Source organism: Tachypleus tridentatus, chromosome 1 (genome assembly GCF_004210375.1).
Source record: "Tachypleus tridentatus isolate NWPU-2018 chromosome 1, ASM421037v1, whole genome shotgun sequence".
In the NCBI taxonomy this organism is placed as follows: Eukaryota; Metazoa; Arthropoda; class Merostomata; order Xiphosura; family Limulidae; genus Tachypleus; species Tachypleus tridentatus.
The window spans coordinates 170668658-170686880 of record NC_134825.1 but is presented as its reverse complement, the minus strand read 5'-3'; the positions used below and the strand labels follow the sequence as shown (position 1 = coordinate 170686880).

Below are 18223 nucleotides of genomic sequence, written 5' to 3'. Positions count from 1 at the left end.
CCAGTTTTCGGTGAACGCCCCCGAAGAAGTTATAAAGCGAAAGGTTGAGTGTTTAATTAAATAAAAACAACACTTTGGTGTTATAAGATCATTTATTTCCGGACTTAATTTTTACCTACATGTGCTATTAAAGTTGAAATAGGGACAGTTTCAACATTAAATATTTTAATAAGGTTGAATTTTTTACTTTTTTAGCAGAAGAATAAGTGTACACCATAAATAGACACCTGTCTTTTAATCTTTCTAGCAATCATTTAGGGTTAACTGGTCAATATTTATTGGAATCAGTAAAAATGACGTATTCATATAGGTACATAATTTGTAAAGTTGTATATAGTAGTTCCCTTTTCTTTGTTTTTGGTGATGGTGGTGCTGTTTGTTTAATTTCGTATTTAAGTGTAAGCACAGCCCTTACAAATACCTCTAAATAACATATTAAGTAATGAAATGTAACGAGTTAATTGTTTCTTTGTTATTCAGCACAAAACTGCACAGTGGCTATAACCAACGAATTAGCGTTGAAAGTCCTCCAGCTGAGAGACCTACAGTGGCATCAGTATATAGGCTGACTTTTTCTAACCAAACCCCTCATGGTCAGATGGTTAGTGACACGGGTTCAAATTCCTGTCCCTTTCGGGCGTGGGAGCGTTATTATATAATGTTCAAGCCCAGTATTCGTTAGAAAAAGTTGCCCAAAATTTGGCGGTGAGTGGAGACGACTAGTTAGCTGTCTTCCTTACAGTCTTTAACTGCTGACTTAGAGACGGCTAACACAGATAGTCCTCGTGCAGTTTCGCGTGAAATTCAAAACAAACCTTTTCCAATCTCTTAGGTTGAGATCGTTTCATGTTCGTATTGCTTAATGTCTGAAATTTTAATGGCATAAAATATATTTTACAGAAATTTGGCCACATCGAAAAACAGCTTTCCAATGGTGCTCTGCACGTTGTGGACAAGACACCTCCATACCTGGTCAGTCCATTACTACGCACAGCAGGAAATATGGAGCAACAGGCTATATCAAATATGTTTTCTTCAACATTAAATAGGCCGCCATGTTTTCCTTTTGCGTTTTTTATAATCAGCCCCATACCTATTCGTTTTTAGCCTCACATGCTTCGTCGGCTACCTTGTCTGCCAGTCTTCCACACTATGAATTCGGCCGTCAGATGGCGCTGTTGAACTCGACGGCAGGTGGAGCTTTTTATCCAATTAGTTCTGTTAAAACGAACCTCACTGGTTCATCTGTGAACACGGACGTGAAAGATGGACACACGAATAATTCAAAGTGCAAAGAACCAAAATTATTTCAGTGGTCACAATATCTTCCTATTGACAAATCCCAAAAAGTTTTGGACCTCAGATCTCCAGAAGCAGTTGGAAGAGACCATTCCAACAAATCCACTCGTGTTTCCTTGAGTCCAGGAAACGACTTCGAACTTTCTTCCAAAATAGCCAAAATACAAGAAAGTAACGAATTACAATGTGAGTTGTTATCTTCGTAATTTGTATCTAAGGTTTAGTTATTTAAAAGTTTTTGAGTTAAGTAATGATAATGTTTAATATAATTTTGTTCTCCTGTAGTAATGGATTTATTAACTTTATTCACGTTTATTATCTTTACTGTTACAAGTATGATAGCGAGATCACGCTACATTAATCCCCAAGATTTTTAGGTAGTTTTGAAATCACAAAAAAAGCCAATTCATAAGACCAATAGGCTAGGAATCACAGACGAGGACCAATTAACAAAACAATTAGGCTACGAATTGCAGATGAGGGTCAATTAATAAAACCAAAAACTTAGAAATAATAGATGAAGGCCAATTCATAAAACCATCGAATTAGAAATCACAGGCGAGGGTAATTCATAAAACTACTGAGTTAGAAATGACAGGCGAGGGGTAATTCATAAAACCATTAATCTAGGAACCACAGGCGAGGGGTAATTCATAAAACTACTGAGCTAGGAACCACAGGCGAAGGATAATTCATAAAACCATTGAGCTAGGAACCACAAACGAGGGGAATTTATAAAGCTATGGAGCTAGGAACCACAGGTGAGGGATAATTCATAAAACCATTGAGCTAGGAACCACAGGTGAGGGATAATTCATAAAACCATTGAGCTAGGAACCAAAGGTGAGGGATAATTCATAAAACCATTGAGCTAGGAACCACAGGTGAGGGATAATTTATAAAACCATTGAGCTAGGAACCACAGGTGAGGGATAATTCATAAAACTACTGAGCTAGGAACCACAGGTGAGGGATAATTCATAAAACTACTGAGCTAGGAACCACAGGTGAGGGATAATTCATAAAACCATTGAGCTAGGAACCACAGGTGAGGGATAATTCATAAAACCATTGAGCTAGGAACCACAGGTGAGGGGTGATTCATGAAAATATTGAGAGAGGAACCATGATTTATTTCACAACCCAGCCTTCATTACATTAAATAAGTCGTACCAACTTTCACGATGTATATATATATACATGTTTCTATCAGTTACCAGGTGGAGAACCTTATCGAATGGACAATCGTACTGTCCGGTTTGTGGTGTCACGCTTCAATCCCAAGATCTTATGGAACACGTGCAGCAGGAAATAGAAAACTTACACGAGTTTTACCGGTTAGTTTACATAAGAAAGTTTTATTTTACTTGAGTATTGTAAGAACGTTGATTGTAGTATTGATGATGACCTGTGTTTAATATATGTTTAGTAAAACTGAAGTGTGTTCACGTTGAACTTTACAAAAACATGCATGAGATGGGGATATGATAGTATCGCAGACTAAGCCTTTCTGTAAAACTATTGAGCTAGAAACCACTAGATATATCTTTACTCATAGAATTGTTCAAACCTTATTACGCCTCTATGTGCTTATTAAAATAGTAAGACGAATAGGATATGTCAAACTTTGAACTGAGCTAATTTTATTTTTAGGCACAGTCACGTATGTTTGTAGACTCAGTCCAAGATTTTGTTTTTGTTCACACGTGGGTGGGCCCAACATAACCAGGTGGTTAGGGTGCTCGACGACTCGTAATCCGATGGTCGCGTGTTCGAATCTCCGTCACACCAAACATCCTCATCCTTTCAATCGTGTGAACTGTTATAACGTGACAGTCAATCGTTGGTAAAATAGTAGCCCAAAAGTTGGTGGTGATGACTAGCTGTCTTCCGTCGAATCTTACACTGTTAAATTAGGGACGGCTAATGCAGATAACCCTCGTGTAGCTTTGCGCGAAATTCAAAAACAAACAAACAAATATACCTGAGTGACTTGCTGTATAATTCAATACACTAATCTTAAAGGGTTTTTTTTTTTTTTTTTGGTATTTCAGTTATGCCCTCAAGTGGATAAGTCGGAAACTATGACTTACAGGGCTTGTCTGATGACATGGCATCCAAGGAGGTCCTAATGATTCTTCTATATGTAAAATAGTCTCGAACTAAGGCGATTTAATAGATTTCGTTGAATAATTCGAACTTGTATTAATCTTAAAGAGGGTTAAAGCTACACGAGCGTTAGCTGCGCTAATCTTAAAGAGCACGTGTCTTCAGATTTGTTAGTTCCACTCTGGTCCAAGTGCTGATTTAAAATTGTCGTTTACTTCTCGTATTCAGCTACGTGTCGATTGAAACCACTTTGCGCCAATTTGTAGATTCATTGCTGTGTTATACGAAGGCTAAGATGCGTCATTTATCCAATGGAATTATACACCGAGAAATTTCTCACCCAGTAAACAGGGCCAATTTAACATACGCTTTTTGGACTCTTCTGAAACATTGAACCTTGCCACAGTTTTTTCAAACTGAATATCTTTGAGCGGCCAAAACTTTGATTTCTACGTGCTTGTCATATGATATGATTGGTCAGTTCTGGGAAAAATGACTGAAATAACACTACTACTACTGGGCATAATATGAATTTTTGTCCATTATAGGTTATATGCTGTTGTGACACTTTTTGACTGGTTGGATGATAACCAATCATATCGTGAACTATCGACACGTGACTGTTTTGTGGTGAAGCTTATTCTCACGTGATTAAAAAGTGGATTTCTACTAGTATTTACATTTTATATCTTTTATCTTACATCTGCTTATTCTTTTTTATAAATAATTAACGTATGCCAAAACTAACTTGGATCAAGCTATGCCTAACTTACATTTCTCAATAACGAGCTAATCACATGCTTAAGGTTAACTGGATTCTACATGTTTTAACATGAGTGATATAGTTTGATAAGATATCTTTAACATGAGTGATATAGTTTGATAATATATCTTTAACTTAATCACACCTGTTTCTCTGGTGTAGAAGTAAAGAGTGGGACTCTTTGAAAGAAGAATCAGATAAAACGGTAGGTGTGACAAGAATGTGGCTATACAATTATCACACTTAGTACCTTGTCATAATAATAACGATATCTTATAATAATAATAATGGTATATCGTTGTTATAATAATATCTTCTTATAATAATAATAATGGTATATTGTTGTTATAATAATGGAATATTGTTATAATAATAATAATAATGGTATATTCTTATAAAAATAATAATGGTATATTGTTGTTATAATAATATCTTCTTATAATAATAATAATGGTATATTGTTATAAAAATAATAATGGAATATTGTTATAATAATAATAATAATGGTATATTCTTATAAAAATAATAATGATATATTGTTGTTATAATAATAATAATGATATATTCTTATAAAAATAATAATGGTTTATTGTTGTTATAATAATAATAATGATATCTTATCTTAATAACAATGACATCTTCTTATAGTAATAATAATGACATGTTGTTATAATGATAATAATGATATATTGTTATAATAATTGTACCTTGTTATAATAATAATTACATCTTTTTATAATAATAATGGTATATTGTTGTTATAATAATGATATATTGGTGTAATAATAAGAATACGTTGATGTAATATATAATAACATTGAATAAATAAATTAATCTAATAGTTTCATAAAATTTATCGAATAAATTGTGATAGATCATAAAAACAAGAGAGCTTATTTAGACAGTAGGGTATGAATTATTAACATTTTTTACATAACTAGATGGAGTACCTATTCCCTGGTAGTTATGTGAATTCTTGATTAATGGAAGGTTATCTTACAACATGAAAAGTTGCTTCCCTTATATAAATATAATAATACTGTGTGTTGTATGTTATCTATATAGATAACATATAACATACAGTGCAATTATATCTATATAAATAAATTGTTGTATAAACATACAACTCTGGTATCATATATTTCCTAGGTCGTTCCAGACCTTGACTGTTCTCTCCTAAAACAGTGTGGTACTTCCAGAGTAGGGGATCGAAGACCTCCAATAGCAAGGTGGGAGGTAAGATATTTTCCATACAATTCATGTTAACAATCCATGCTATTCTGTTATGGTTCTGATATATTAATTTTATTGTATGTATTTTTGATAATGTTACATTGGTGAGAGGGATATATATACAGATATAATGTAGAGACTGATCTTAGGCCAACACGTTGTTGTTTTTGGTGACACGTACCCTTTTTGCTTAGTTTCCCACGAGTTTTTGTATAGTGCAACTAAACCTGGTAAGTGCACTTATTTGCATAGTTTCAATTGGTTGACTTATTTGGTTAGAACACTGTTTTTTCTCGCCCACTTTTCTCCGTAATTACAAGATCGGTAAAAACACATGCAATGCACCCGTTGTTATCGTCTGGTTTGATGTTTTTTCTCTTATCTTTTGAACACTTCTTGTAAAGTTTTAGAAATTGTGCAGCAAGTGAAAGATAAAATCTTTAAGTAAATTATATCACGTTTTCACTAAAAATGCACTCACTGTTTTCACCGATTTGATAATTCCAAAGCTTTGTTTTATGTTGTTGTATTTAATTTTGTTTTCTCAGATTGTTTAGTAAACTGTTACTTTAGAAACATCTTGTAAATATTTTACCTTTTTAAATGATTACTTTGTTTTATGTTTCAGACATATTTACGAGTTCGGTCAAATCGACACATCAGGGTGAACGGTAAGTTTCGCTATTTGAATATTTGCAACTTGTTATTCATAGGTCATACAAAACGAGTTTATTTAGTGATTTTTATTAAATGGCTAAAAAAGCCCACAGGAAATGATAATATAGAAAGTGTAAAGGTCTTGCTTTCAGTTATTATTTCTGTATAGTCTTACTAATTCTCTCTCCTTCTTCAGAATAGTCTACGTAAACTCCTCTTAATTCAAAGTCATTTACACTAACGCCCTCTTCCCTCGTCCTCTTCTATAAATTCAAAATAACCTGTTTAGACTACTTTCTGCTTTAAAATAGTCTGAAGCATTATCTTCTCACTTTAAATATTGTCTGTTTTCTCCTTTGAAAGGTAAAATGTAACTTGTTCTCTATTTCAACATAATACATGCTTACTCATTCTACATCTTAAAGTAGTTCAACCATAATGGGAAACAATTAATACAAATAATCATAAAAAATGTTCGAGCTTGAGAGATAATAACACTGAAATTTGGTGTTCGATCTTACGACAAAGGCAGCACTGACAGCCTATAGAACAGCTTTGTGATAAACCACTCAAATAAACTAATATAAAAGAATCGTAAAGATTGAAAGTTACACATAGAATTTCGAGCGTTCTCGAGCCTCCAGTGGCTCAGCTGTATGTCTGCGGACTTACAACGCTAAAACCGGGTTTCGATACCCGTGGTGGGCACAGCACAGATAGCCCATTGTGTAGCTTTGTGCTGAATTCAAACAACAACGTTCTCGAGTAATTCCCTGAAATGAAAAATCCACTATTTCAGTATTTTTTTAAACCTGGAAAGTATGGTGGAAAGTGTACAAATTACACAATACTGTTAAGAGTGGCGGAACCTCACGTGCAGAATGTTTGGAGGACAGGACTGAGAAAATTTGGAAACTGTGCGCTGTTTGAAAACGTTCACTGAAAGCCACCTCAAACTAATAAACTTAAAATATTACTTCATATATAAAAGGGTGTTTGTGACCTATAGTTACAGAAACGATACAAGAATGAGTGCCAATGTCTTACAGTTTGTTTTTTCTACGGTCTGTGATGCTCTAGTGATTACCAGCGGTAAAATGATTGGTTGTGAACAATTCTCTTTTATGTTAGACAGGATTTAATAAGGAAACAAGAAGAAGAGAAACAAAACAAACTTATCTGTTTATTTTTTGCATTTCTTAGCAAGACATATGAAACTCAGAAGACGCACACCGGATTTCTCTCAACAAGAAGTGGCTGAACACAAGGTATTTATGACATTCACTCATAACTTGGTTCTGGTTGTTGTTTTATTTCATGAAACCAATAAATGGAACGTTAAAAATAAGAGTAAAACCCTTAGAGTGCTTGATTTTTTTTATGTAGCTGAATTTTTGTGTAACATGTAACAGATTTACTCTCCAACAAACAAACAAACAAAACAACCTTAATTATTTTCAGGAAAAGACTCGAAGGTGTTCAGTGAAGATCTCAGTGATGCTACACTGAACCGTCAACAAGGTAACTTGCTTTATGAGTATTAGTAAAAGTATTTGTTTAATATTGCAAGTTAAACTTTTTTACGAGACAAAAGCACACTGTTAAAGCATTAGGCTTAGTATGAATTTAACTGTTTTTATTTAAAATATCAAATCAAAAGTCACAATGTTTTAAACTTACTTTGTCTTTTTTCTCCATGTTTGATTAAATTTTTATTAGTTTTCATAATGTGCTGAAATTATTTTTAGATTTAAATTATTTTGTTTTCATAATTGACCACTATATGGAACATTGCATTCACGTTTAGCCATATTGAAGATTTTCTAGTTAAATTATCACATTTACAGTAGACGTAAAGTTTGAGAATATATGTTAATTAAGCTATAGGGTAGCTGATTATAAGATACAGAGCAGTAATCGCTTATAACACTGGTATAACTTATAACACGACTGATCACAACATTACAGAAAAGTGTTTATTACAACAATGGAGTAAGTTCTATAACAATTGATTATAATATTACAATAATTAATTTCGTGGTCGGTTTTAATGCAAAAACACGTTCTTGGATAATTAAGTATATTATTGTTGGTTAGCTAAGTGTATCGCTGACTCGTGTGAGCAGCAAAGCACGTGGTCATACCACCAAAAATGCTTACTACGTATTATGTGTCTTCATGATGACGTGCCAGGCATGGTCAGGTGGTTAAGGCACTCGACTCGTAATCTGATAGTCGCGGGTTAGAATCCCTGTCACACCAAACATGTTCGCCCTTTCAGCCGTGGGTGCATTATAATGTTACGGTCAATCCCAGTATTCGTTCATAAAAGAATAGCCCAAGAGTTGGCAGTGGGTGGTGATGACTAGCTGCTTACCCTCTAGTCTTACATTGCAAAATTAGGGACGGCTAGCGCAGATAGTCCTCGTGTATCTTTGCGCGAAATTCAAAACAAACCATTATTATTGTTGATCAACTAAGTGTATCGCCGACTCACATAAGCAACAAAGCACTTGGATATGACATTAAAACGCTCACTGCATAACCTGTGTTTTAACGATTACGTGTTTGTACGGTTTAAAACAGAATAGGCAACATTTGTAGTTCTAGTCATCTATTTGTCATCCTTTTTATTCGTCCCAAGTAATTCGAATTTCTGTTTCCTCTTTTATTTATGGATCAAAGTAGATTATAATCAAATATTTGAAAACAAAAGTTTTTATTTTAACGGACGGATCTTTCTCAAACATCTCTGGAATTCGTGGCCTGGTTAACATGTTTGAAGCAAAAATTCCTTTAAGCGTATTGAGGCTGAAAGACGACGAATTATCTTCAATTGATTTCGATAAAACTTTAAATGCTTTTCCAATCTTGTTGCTTGTTTAGCTGAACAAGGTTATTAGACACTTTATTACTTTACTTAAAGTTATACTAAGCGAAACATTGAGAAGTCGTCTCCATGGCTACCGCGAACCTATAGTACACCAGTTTTCAATGGTTTCCTCTTCGACATGACGTATCAATCTATTCCGACGAGTAATTCTGACTTCGTAATCTAGAATTCCTCCTTTAAAACCTTCCTATGACATTACTTTTGAACCTCAGATATTAAAAATCCAAGCATTCTTCAAGCAGCTGCTAAGAAGACCAATTCGCCGAACCAATAAACCCACAATGGGCCTGATGCTCTGACAATCACAAACACGCACTCTGTATTCAGTTACAAACAAGATTCCAGATCATTCTGTAATCTATAACAAACAAACAGAGCGGAAGCTGTTTCTGGTACAGCATATTTTGTATATCGGCTTTTAAGTTTCGAGTTGGCTGTCAGTGTCATGTCGTAAAACCTGCTACGGTAGGGGGAGATATTGCTTGGCCGTGGTACAGCGCTAATGAATAAATATTTTTCTGTATCGTACTTTCGACCTCCAGGAGACAGGCTGAACAGTTTATACTATTTTTGAAACGTTGCATAAAAATGAAGAAAATGTATTTTACAGTTTCCACTCATATCGACTCTTAATCGTAGCCGAAACCTTCAGAAATAATCTATCGATCGATCTTTCTCAATATTTTATTGGAATTCCACGTGTTTTTGTTTTTAGAAGATTTCGAAATGTTGTTTGGTTTGTTTTGAATTTCGCGCAAAGCGACACGAGAGCTACCTGCATTAGCCGTCCCTAATTTAGCAATGTAATACTAGAGGGAAGGCAGCTAGTCATCACCACCCACCGCCAACTCTTGGGCTATTCTTTTACCAACGAATAGTAGGATTGACCGTCACATTATAACGCCCCCACAGCTGAAAGAGCGAGCATATTTGGTGTTATTTCTTATTTCAGTGACTAATAAACACTTAATTTTATTTGCTCTAACACTAACACAAGAATGTTTAGGTTCAATTTCAGATTTTGTAAACACGGAATACAAATTAACCCGTTTTTGTGTTAGTTACGTAATCGCATATGTGAAGCTCTTTGAACCACAATTTTAATTATGAACGATATTTCACTCAGTAATCTACGTTATGTCTCTTTTAAATTTCAGCGTATCTGTTACACATTAACTTTATTTTCTTATTCAAGATCTAGAAGCCAGTTCAAGATTGACGGAAGGACCAACCATGAAATGGAGTCATTCCCAGTATCCTTTTACTTGGTACTTCTAACATATGTGTTTCCAAATATTGTTTACAATTATGTTGTGGTTCTAAGTGGATGATACTCAGAAAGAAACTGGATTTTCTTCTCCATTCGCTGGACAAGAGTATATTTGCGGTGACAAATGATCCCGTTAATAGGTCAATGTCCATCCGTTGTTAGCGACATCGGATGCTTGTGTTTCAGCGATAATTGTGTGCAAGACACAACTACAAGACAAGATACAAAGTTTGAGAAGCAATTTTTTCGAACAACGTGACGTAATAATTGCATCTCAAATGTACCTCGTTCAGTGTGGCCACCATCCTTTTATAATATTCGGACAACACTCACAAAAAAAACCGTTGCTCTGAAACAATTCTAGGTCACTGAATTCGTAAAACGTGTCTAAATTTTACTGGACTGGAAAAATGAAGTCCACGGAGCTCTGTAGGAAATGCGTCTTTGTTAATGGGACTACAACGAGTTTGTTTGTTTGTTTGTTTTTGAATTTCGCACAAAGCTACTCGAGGGCTATCTGTGTTAGCCATCCCTAATTTAGCAGTGTAAGACTAGAGGGAAGGCAGGTAGTCATCACCACCCACCGCCAACTCTTGGACTACTCTTTTACCAACGAACAGTGGGATTGACCGTCACATTATAACGCCCCCATGGCTGAAAGGGCGAGCATGTTTGGCGTGACGGGGATGCGAACCCGCGACCCTCAGATTACGAGTCGCACACCTTAACGCGCTTGGCTATGTCGGGTCTTCTATGACGAGAAGTGACGTCTGAAAATGAACATCCATAACACCGTTTGCGTTAGTTTATTGGCTGTATTATGACGTAGATGGCCTGAGCGAATCAAATCACTTTTTCCACTTTTTTTTCTGAGCATCCATCTTGAATAACATAACCAAACACTCACAATAGTGGCTAACCACGAACATGTTAACCACAAATGAAATAGTTCTGACGAATGTTTATTTGTTATTTGATTATTAACTATATTCTCAGAACAAACACTACCATCAGAAGTTACAGTCCAAAGTTAGAAGACGCTGTGCCAGAAACCGAGTAAGTCTGAAAATATTGGAAATATATATAAAAAAAAAACATTTGAGTGTCTCTATAAATATATATCGTATTTAAAAGAATGTTTTATATATCATTTGAGTGTCTCTATTTATAAATATATATGTTATTTAAAATAATGTTTTACAAATCATTTGAGTGTCTCTATTTATAAATATATATCGTATTTAAAATAATGTTTTACATATTTCATATGTATTTCAGTTGGGTTTGTAGAAAGATTTCAAATGATTTACTTTTGAGTGTGTCTGTTTTCTTATAGCAAAGTGCCACATCAGGCTATCTGCTGAGCTCACCAAGAGGAATCTAACACCTAATTTTAGCGTTGTAAATTTGTAGACTTTCCGCTGTTACAGCGGGGGGCTTACTTTTGAGTACTTTATTAATGCTGAGTATGTTAACTGCGTGTAAACTGACCTATAGTTATTAAAGAGAAAGTTTGAAAAGGTTTTCTTTTGGAATTTCGCACAAAGCTACTCGAGGACTATCTGCGCTAGCCGTCCCTAATTTAGCAGTGTAAGACTAGAGGGAAGGCAGCTAGTCATCACTACCCACCGCCAACTCTTGGGCTACTCTTGCACCAACGAATAGTGGGATTGACCGTCGCATTATAACGCCCCCACGGCTGAAAGGGCGAGCATGTTTGGCGCGACCGGGATTCGAACCCGCGACCCTCAAATTACGAGTCGCACGCCTTAACACACTTGGCCATGCCGGGCCGTTTGAAAAGGAAAGAAAATTTATGACTTACTGTCGTGCTTTAAAATATGTTGTGGTACTATCTAATCATTCTGATATCATTTAATATTCCATAAAATATGTTGTGGTACTATCTAATCATTCTGATATCATTTAATATTCTGTAAAATATGTTGTGGTACTATCTAATCATTCTGATATCACTTAATACTCTATAAAATATGTTGTGGTACTATCTAATCATTCTAATATCATTTAATATTCTGTAAAATATGTTGTGGTACTATCTAATCATTCGTGCTCTAAAATATGTTGTGGTACTATCTAATCATTCATGCTTTAAAGTATGTTGTGGTACTATCTAATCATTCTGATATCACTTAATATTCTATAAAATATGTTGTGGTACTATCTAATCAATCTGATATCACTTAATATTCTATAAAATATATTGTGGTACTGTCTAATCATTCGTGCTTTAAAATATGTTGTGGTACTTTCTAATCATTCTAATATCATTTAATATTCCATAAAATATGTTGTGGTACTCTCTAATCATTCTGATATCATTTAATATTCTGTAAAAACATTCAACAAACTTTAGCTTGAGTTGTGCGTTTAAAGAGCACATGTAAAACCATGTACCTTTGTAGTTTTCATTTTTGCATCGCAAGACTGTCATACTTCTGTCTTCTGGGCCCCATCAAGGTACTCATAAAAAGTTTTAATACACTCTTAAGATTATAACTAAAAGTCAAATATTTCTTTTCTGATTTTGGCTGAATCACTTATACCCTCTTCACGGTTTTGTAAAGACATTAGCATATGTTATTTTACTGATGTCTTCCTAATTGTAATTCATAAGCTTTTCTGAGACGAATCCATAACTAGCGTCACAGAATAATCAATGAAAATGACCACTGGACACATGATGGATTGCTTGGCGAGATGATCATCTATCGAATTAGATTTATGAGTTACCCTGTGTGCTATCATATTGAATTATAAGGCCACAGTCTTCTAAAATAAAATTTCTAAAGAGTATAATTCATAGCCTGTGAATACAATAGTATTCACAGGCTATGACAGGGCCTGTCATAGCTTTCATGGTCATCGCTAACTCAGTAACCATTTGTCAACATGAATAATACAATAGTATTTCTTAGAATTTATATCTTCGCTTGAAGCTAATATTTTGTTGATTTTATATTTCGTAGGAATTCCCCCTCTCCCCTCCCCAGTGGCACAGCGATATGTTTGTAGACTTACAACCCCGGAAACAGAATTACGATACCCGTTAAGGGCAGTACACAGATAGCCCTTTATGTAGCTTTGCGCCTAACTATAAACAAACAATGTATGCTGTGGTTCATTCACACCAGCCCCGCTAGTACAGCGGTGTGTCTCCGGATTTACAACGCTAAAATCAGGGGTTCGATTCCCCTCGGTGGGCTGAGCAGATAACCCTTTGTGGCTTTGCTATAAGAAAAACATACACTCATTCACACCATGATCACGTGCTGGAACCGATATTTAAACCCTTGTTTGTATTTCCTTTGGTGTGTCGCGCCTGTTTGATATACTACAGTGCGAACTCTGATCATATATTTCAGTACCAACTAACTTTCATTAGGCTTAGCTCGCCAGAACTTCAAGCTTAATCTAACGAATTTCCAACAACCTTCTCGTCCGTCTGATCATAATATTTTTCATGCGATCTGCGTCAATCGACAATTAAAGGTTTCTTTCTAAAGTTTGCTATTCATCAAAGTTACTGTGGTTGAAAGAAATACTTAAGTTGTATGCGAAACTTTCGAAAACCGAAATTTTGATTTTTATGAGAGATAATTATAAAAACATTTCTATTTAGATCGTTCCAGATAGATGAGAATGCAGACCCCAACAAACTGATAGATTTATTGCAAGACCGACTCCAAGATCTCCAAAATCGACAGCAGTCATCAATAACATTAAAGTGTCACTTCTGCCAGGTAGGTTTGTAATGTGAAGTCACTCCGTTCTAGAGGGCGTTCAGTAAACGTTTAAATGGATTATGTGAGTGTTAGCTCTGCCAGGTAGGTTTGTAATGTGAAGTCACTCCGTTCTAGAGGACGTTCAGTAAACGTTTAAATGGATTATGTGAGTGTTAGCTCTGCCAGGTAGGTTTGTAATGTGAAGTCACTCCGTTCTAGAGGGCGTTCAGTAAACGTTTAAATGGATTATGTGAGTGTTAGCTCTGCCAGGTAGGTTTGTAATGTGAAGTCACTCCGTTCTAGAGGACGTTCAGTAAACGTTTAAATGGATTATGTGAGTGTTAGCTCTGCCAGGTAGGTTTGTAATGTGAAGTCACTCCGTTCTAGAGGACGTTCAGTAAACGTTTAAATGGATTATGTGAGTGTTAGCTCTGCCAGGTAGGTTTGTAATGTGAAGTCACTCCGTTCTAGAGGACGTTCAGTAAACGTTTAAATGGATTATGTGAGTGTTAGCTCTGCCAGGTAGGTTTGTAATGTGAAGTCACCCGTTCTAGAGGACGTTCAGTAAACGTTTAAATGGATTATGTGAGTGTTAGCTCTGCCAGGTAGGTTTGTAATGTGAAGTCACTCCGTTCTAGAGGACGTTCAGTAAACGTTTAAATGGATTATGTGAGTGTTAGCTCTGCCAGGTAGGTTTGTAATGTGAAGTCACTCCGTTCTAGAGGACGTTCAGTAAACGTTTAAATGGATTATGTGAGTGTTAGCTCTGCCAGGTAGGTTTGTAATGTGAAGTCACTCCGTTCTAGAGGACGTTCAGTAAACGTTTAAATGGATTATGTGAGTGTTAGCTCTGCCAGGTAGGTTTGTAATGTGAAGTCACTCCGTTCTAGAGGACGTTCAGTAAACGTTTAAATGGATTATGTGAGTGTTAGCTCTGCCAGGTAGGTTTGCAATGTGAAGTCACTCCGTTCTAGAGGACGTTCAGTAAACGTTTAAATGGATTATGTGAGTGTTAGCTCTGCCTGGAAGGTCCGTAATGTGGAGTCATTCCATTCTAGAGGGTGTTTAGTAAACGTTTAAATGAATCAAATTAGTGTAGGCTCATAATGTGCAAGTCATATTTGATATTGAACCACATCTGACAGTGTTTACAATTAACACCATTTTTAAATAATCATTTTGACTGATTTATTTGATTAAAAATTTCAAGATAATTTAAGAATATAACATTTTAAGGAACTTTAGGTCAATCCAAAAGGTCAGGAGCAGGATACTGGTGTTAAAGGAACCAATTGGATGATACCTAATGAATAATAACAGGTCTTTATTGGCTTATGAGACAAAAACTCTGTGATTTACTGGTACTCGTGTTCCAACTTCAAACAAGTCACTTTCAGAAGAACTGGACCAATAAATTTGTTTCTTGTTTCACTGGTACAAAATATTAGGGATTATATATTATAAATTCCCGTAATTGGCCAAACGACATCTGCAAAACGAGTTCAAAAACCTAGTTGCAGATTCTCATAGTTTTGGCTCTGACTTGTCCTCTAACTAAACGTTGCTATCAAAACTAAATTCTTTAACTTCAGTTGAGGCCATTTAAGCGCATTAACTACCAGTTAATTTATTTAAAAAGCTAAAGTAATTACTGTTAGAAAACTAATCAGTGAAATGTAATCCATTGTCTTCTTCAGGATCTGTACAAGAAACCTGTAGTTTCTGTCTGTTGCTGGCATGTTCATTGTGAGAACTGTTGGCTCCAAGCTCTGGTAAGTAAAACTTTTTACCTCTTAGAATTAATCCAGAGCTACGCAGACAGGCTACCTGCGCTATGCCCTGCACAAGGATCGAATGTAGAGAATTTTTATTGAATGTAAAATATTTTTAATGTAACTATCATTTTTTGTGCATAAAAATATATATCACTGAAAATAACGTAAGTCTGAAACTTATAACGCTAAAATTCAGGTTTCGATACCCTTGATGGGCAGAGCTTAGATAGCCCATTATGTTTAACGACAACTAAAACTCTTAGAACCTAGAAATGAATTTGGGCTGAAAATTGATGATGATAAAAATATAATAAAACAATAATTTGTGTCATAGAATCTCAAGCTCAGAAAAAATACATGATTGGTTTACTTCCTGATTTCAAAAGAATTGGATGTATTGGTAAAAATCTTTAACAAACGTAATGTGAGGTAAAATAATGTAATGAGCAATGTATTTCTCTTATTCTATCTCTATTGTTGTTGTTTATGTTACAGATGTTTTTAAAAGTGAACCTAATGTCTTGGTATCGATTTGTAACGAGAATTTTAAAAACTTATTTTTGCCAAAATAGATTGAGATTCAAACAGAAACTTTAAACTTTTGTGGCAGAAACGTATGACCATTTAAGGATTATTCCCTGAACGAACTGCATCTGTAAAAGTTTTGTGTTTGTTTGTTTTTTGAATTTCGCACAAAGCTACTCGAGGGCTATCTGTGCTAGCCATCCCTAATTTAGCAGCGTAAGACGAGAGGGAAAACAACTAGTCATCACCACCCACCTCCAACTCTTGGGCTACTCTTTTACTAACGAATAACCGTCAATAACCGTGATTGATCGTCACATTATAACGCCCCCACGGCTGAAAGGGCGAGCATGTTTGATGTGACCGGGATTCGAACCCCGACCCTCGGATTACGAGTCGAACGCCTTAACACACTTGGCCATACCGGGCCAGCTTTTTGTTGAGGATAATTCCCTGAACGAACTACATCTGTAAAACCTCTTGGCTCACCAACTCAAACGGAATGAACGGAATGCTCACATCTGATTACTTCTGTGTAACATTTATTCTAACACAGTTATATTCAGAAAAATGTCGACCATTGTCAAGCTGTGCAATATTTACATTTACTTAAGTAAAAAAACACAAACAACATGGTTGGTATCGTGCCAATATCGCTTATCAACTGGTAAAACAGGTGTGTTCTATATTTGTTAACACGATAAGCCGTGTAACATTTAAAACTGATATAAAAAAACTGCTTGAAAACGCAGTTTCTAATGATAAAAACGTATACATGAACAGACTTGTTGATATATGATGATGATGCATTTTTTTTATTTCAATGAAAAATATACTGATCTCTTAAAGTGTGGTACCTCATTCAAATAACAAGCCATAATTACGTACGTGTTTTTATTTTCTTTCACCAGGGTGTCAAGCGAGTATGTCCTCAATGCGAGACAATCACCTTCCCTTCAGACTTAAGACTGCTGAACATTTGAAGATATTCTAATTATGGTTCCTTTCTGTCGTCTTGATGATAGTGATGACTTGAGAAGTTATAATAAAAGTGAAGGATTTTATTGATGCCTTCAAACAATTCACTATCTCGCTCTGACTGGAGAAATCAAAACTCCCAATGTATTTTACCAACAGTGGAGGTGTTTTTTTTCTATAGTCTCCTGGTAAGTGTATAAAACAACAAGTGTTGCCACATGGTGTGATACCAGGTAATCTTCTTCAAAATGTAGCAATCCGTACTTCAGTGGAACTCTTTCAATCTGTGGAAGACGATGATGAAAACATTATTCGCATCCTGGAGGGACAAGTTAAATAGGCAGAAATGGAGCACTCTTCTAATTTATATGAGATGGTAACAACTTTTGAGTGACTATCATCTATATTATTTTGTGAAAAAAGGAATTGTTTAGCATCCTCTATGTCCCAAGAAAGGAAAAGGAAGTGTTTAACATTTCTTGTGTCCCGAGAAAGGAAAAGGAAGTGATTAACATTTTTTGTGTCTCAAGAAGGAAACGGAAGTGTTTAACATTTCTTGTGTCCCGAGAAGGAAAGAAGGAAGTGTTTAGCATTTCTTGTGTCCTGAGAAGAAAAAAAGGAAGTGTTTAGCATTTCTTGTGTCCCGAGAAGGAAAAGGAAGTGTTTAACATTTCTTGAAGTGTTTAACATTTCTTGTGTCCTGAGAAAGAAAGAGGAAGTGTTTAGCATTTCTTATATCCTGAGAAGGAAAAAAGGAAGTGTTTAGCATTTCTTATGTCCCAAGAAAGGAAAAGGAAGTGTTTAACATTTCTTGTGTCCCGAGAAAGGAAAAGGAAGTGTTTAACATTTCTTGTGTCCTGAGAAGAAAAAAAGGAAGTGTTTAGCATTTCTTGTGTCCCGAGAAAGGAAAAGGAAGTGTTTAACATTTCTTGTGTCCTGAGAAGAAAAAAAGGAAGTGTTTAACATTTCTTGTGT

At 35.3% G+C, this 18223-nt stretch overlaps 2 protein-coding genes across 2 annotated transcripts; both read left to right on the top strand.

Annotated features, from left to right (window-relative positions):
* Positions 1-1018: 1018 nt before the first annotated feature.
* LOC143233613 (uncharacterized) lies at positions 1019-7605 on the top strand. Its single transcript, XM_076470009.1, has 7 exons — positions 1019-1485; positions 2513-2636; positions 4334-4376; positions 5321-5407; positions 6033-6075; positions 7265-7411; positions 7523-7605. The coding sequence occupies exons 1-7, from the start codon at positions 1056-1058 to the stop codon at positions 7603-7605; spliced, it is 957 nt and encodes a 318-aa protein (XP_076326124.1). The 5' UTR covers positions 1019-1055.
* Positions 7606-10151: 2546 nt separating this feature from the next.
* On the top strand, positions 10152-17504 carry LOC143257126 (E3 ubiquitin-protein ligase RNF220-like). The gene is made up of 5 exons (XM_076515441.1): positions 10152-10207; positions 11221-11280; positions 13868-13988; positions 15668-15742; positions 17182-17504. The coding sequence occupies exons 1-5, from the start codon at positions 10188-10190 to the stop codon at positions 17251-17253; spliced, it is 348 nt and encodes a 115-aa protein (XP_076371556.1). The 5' UTR covers positions 10152-10187; the 3' UTR covers positions 17254-17504.
* Positions 17505-18223: the final 719 nt, after the last annotated feature.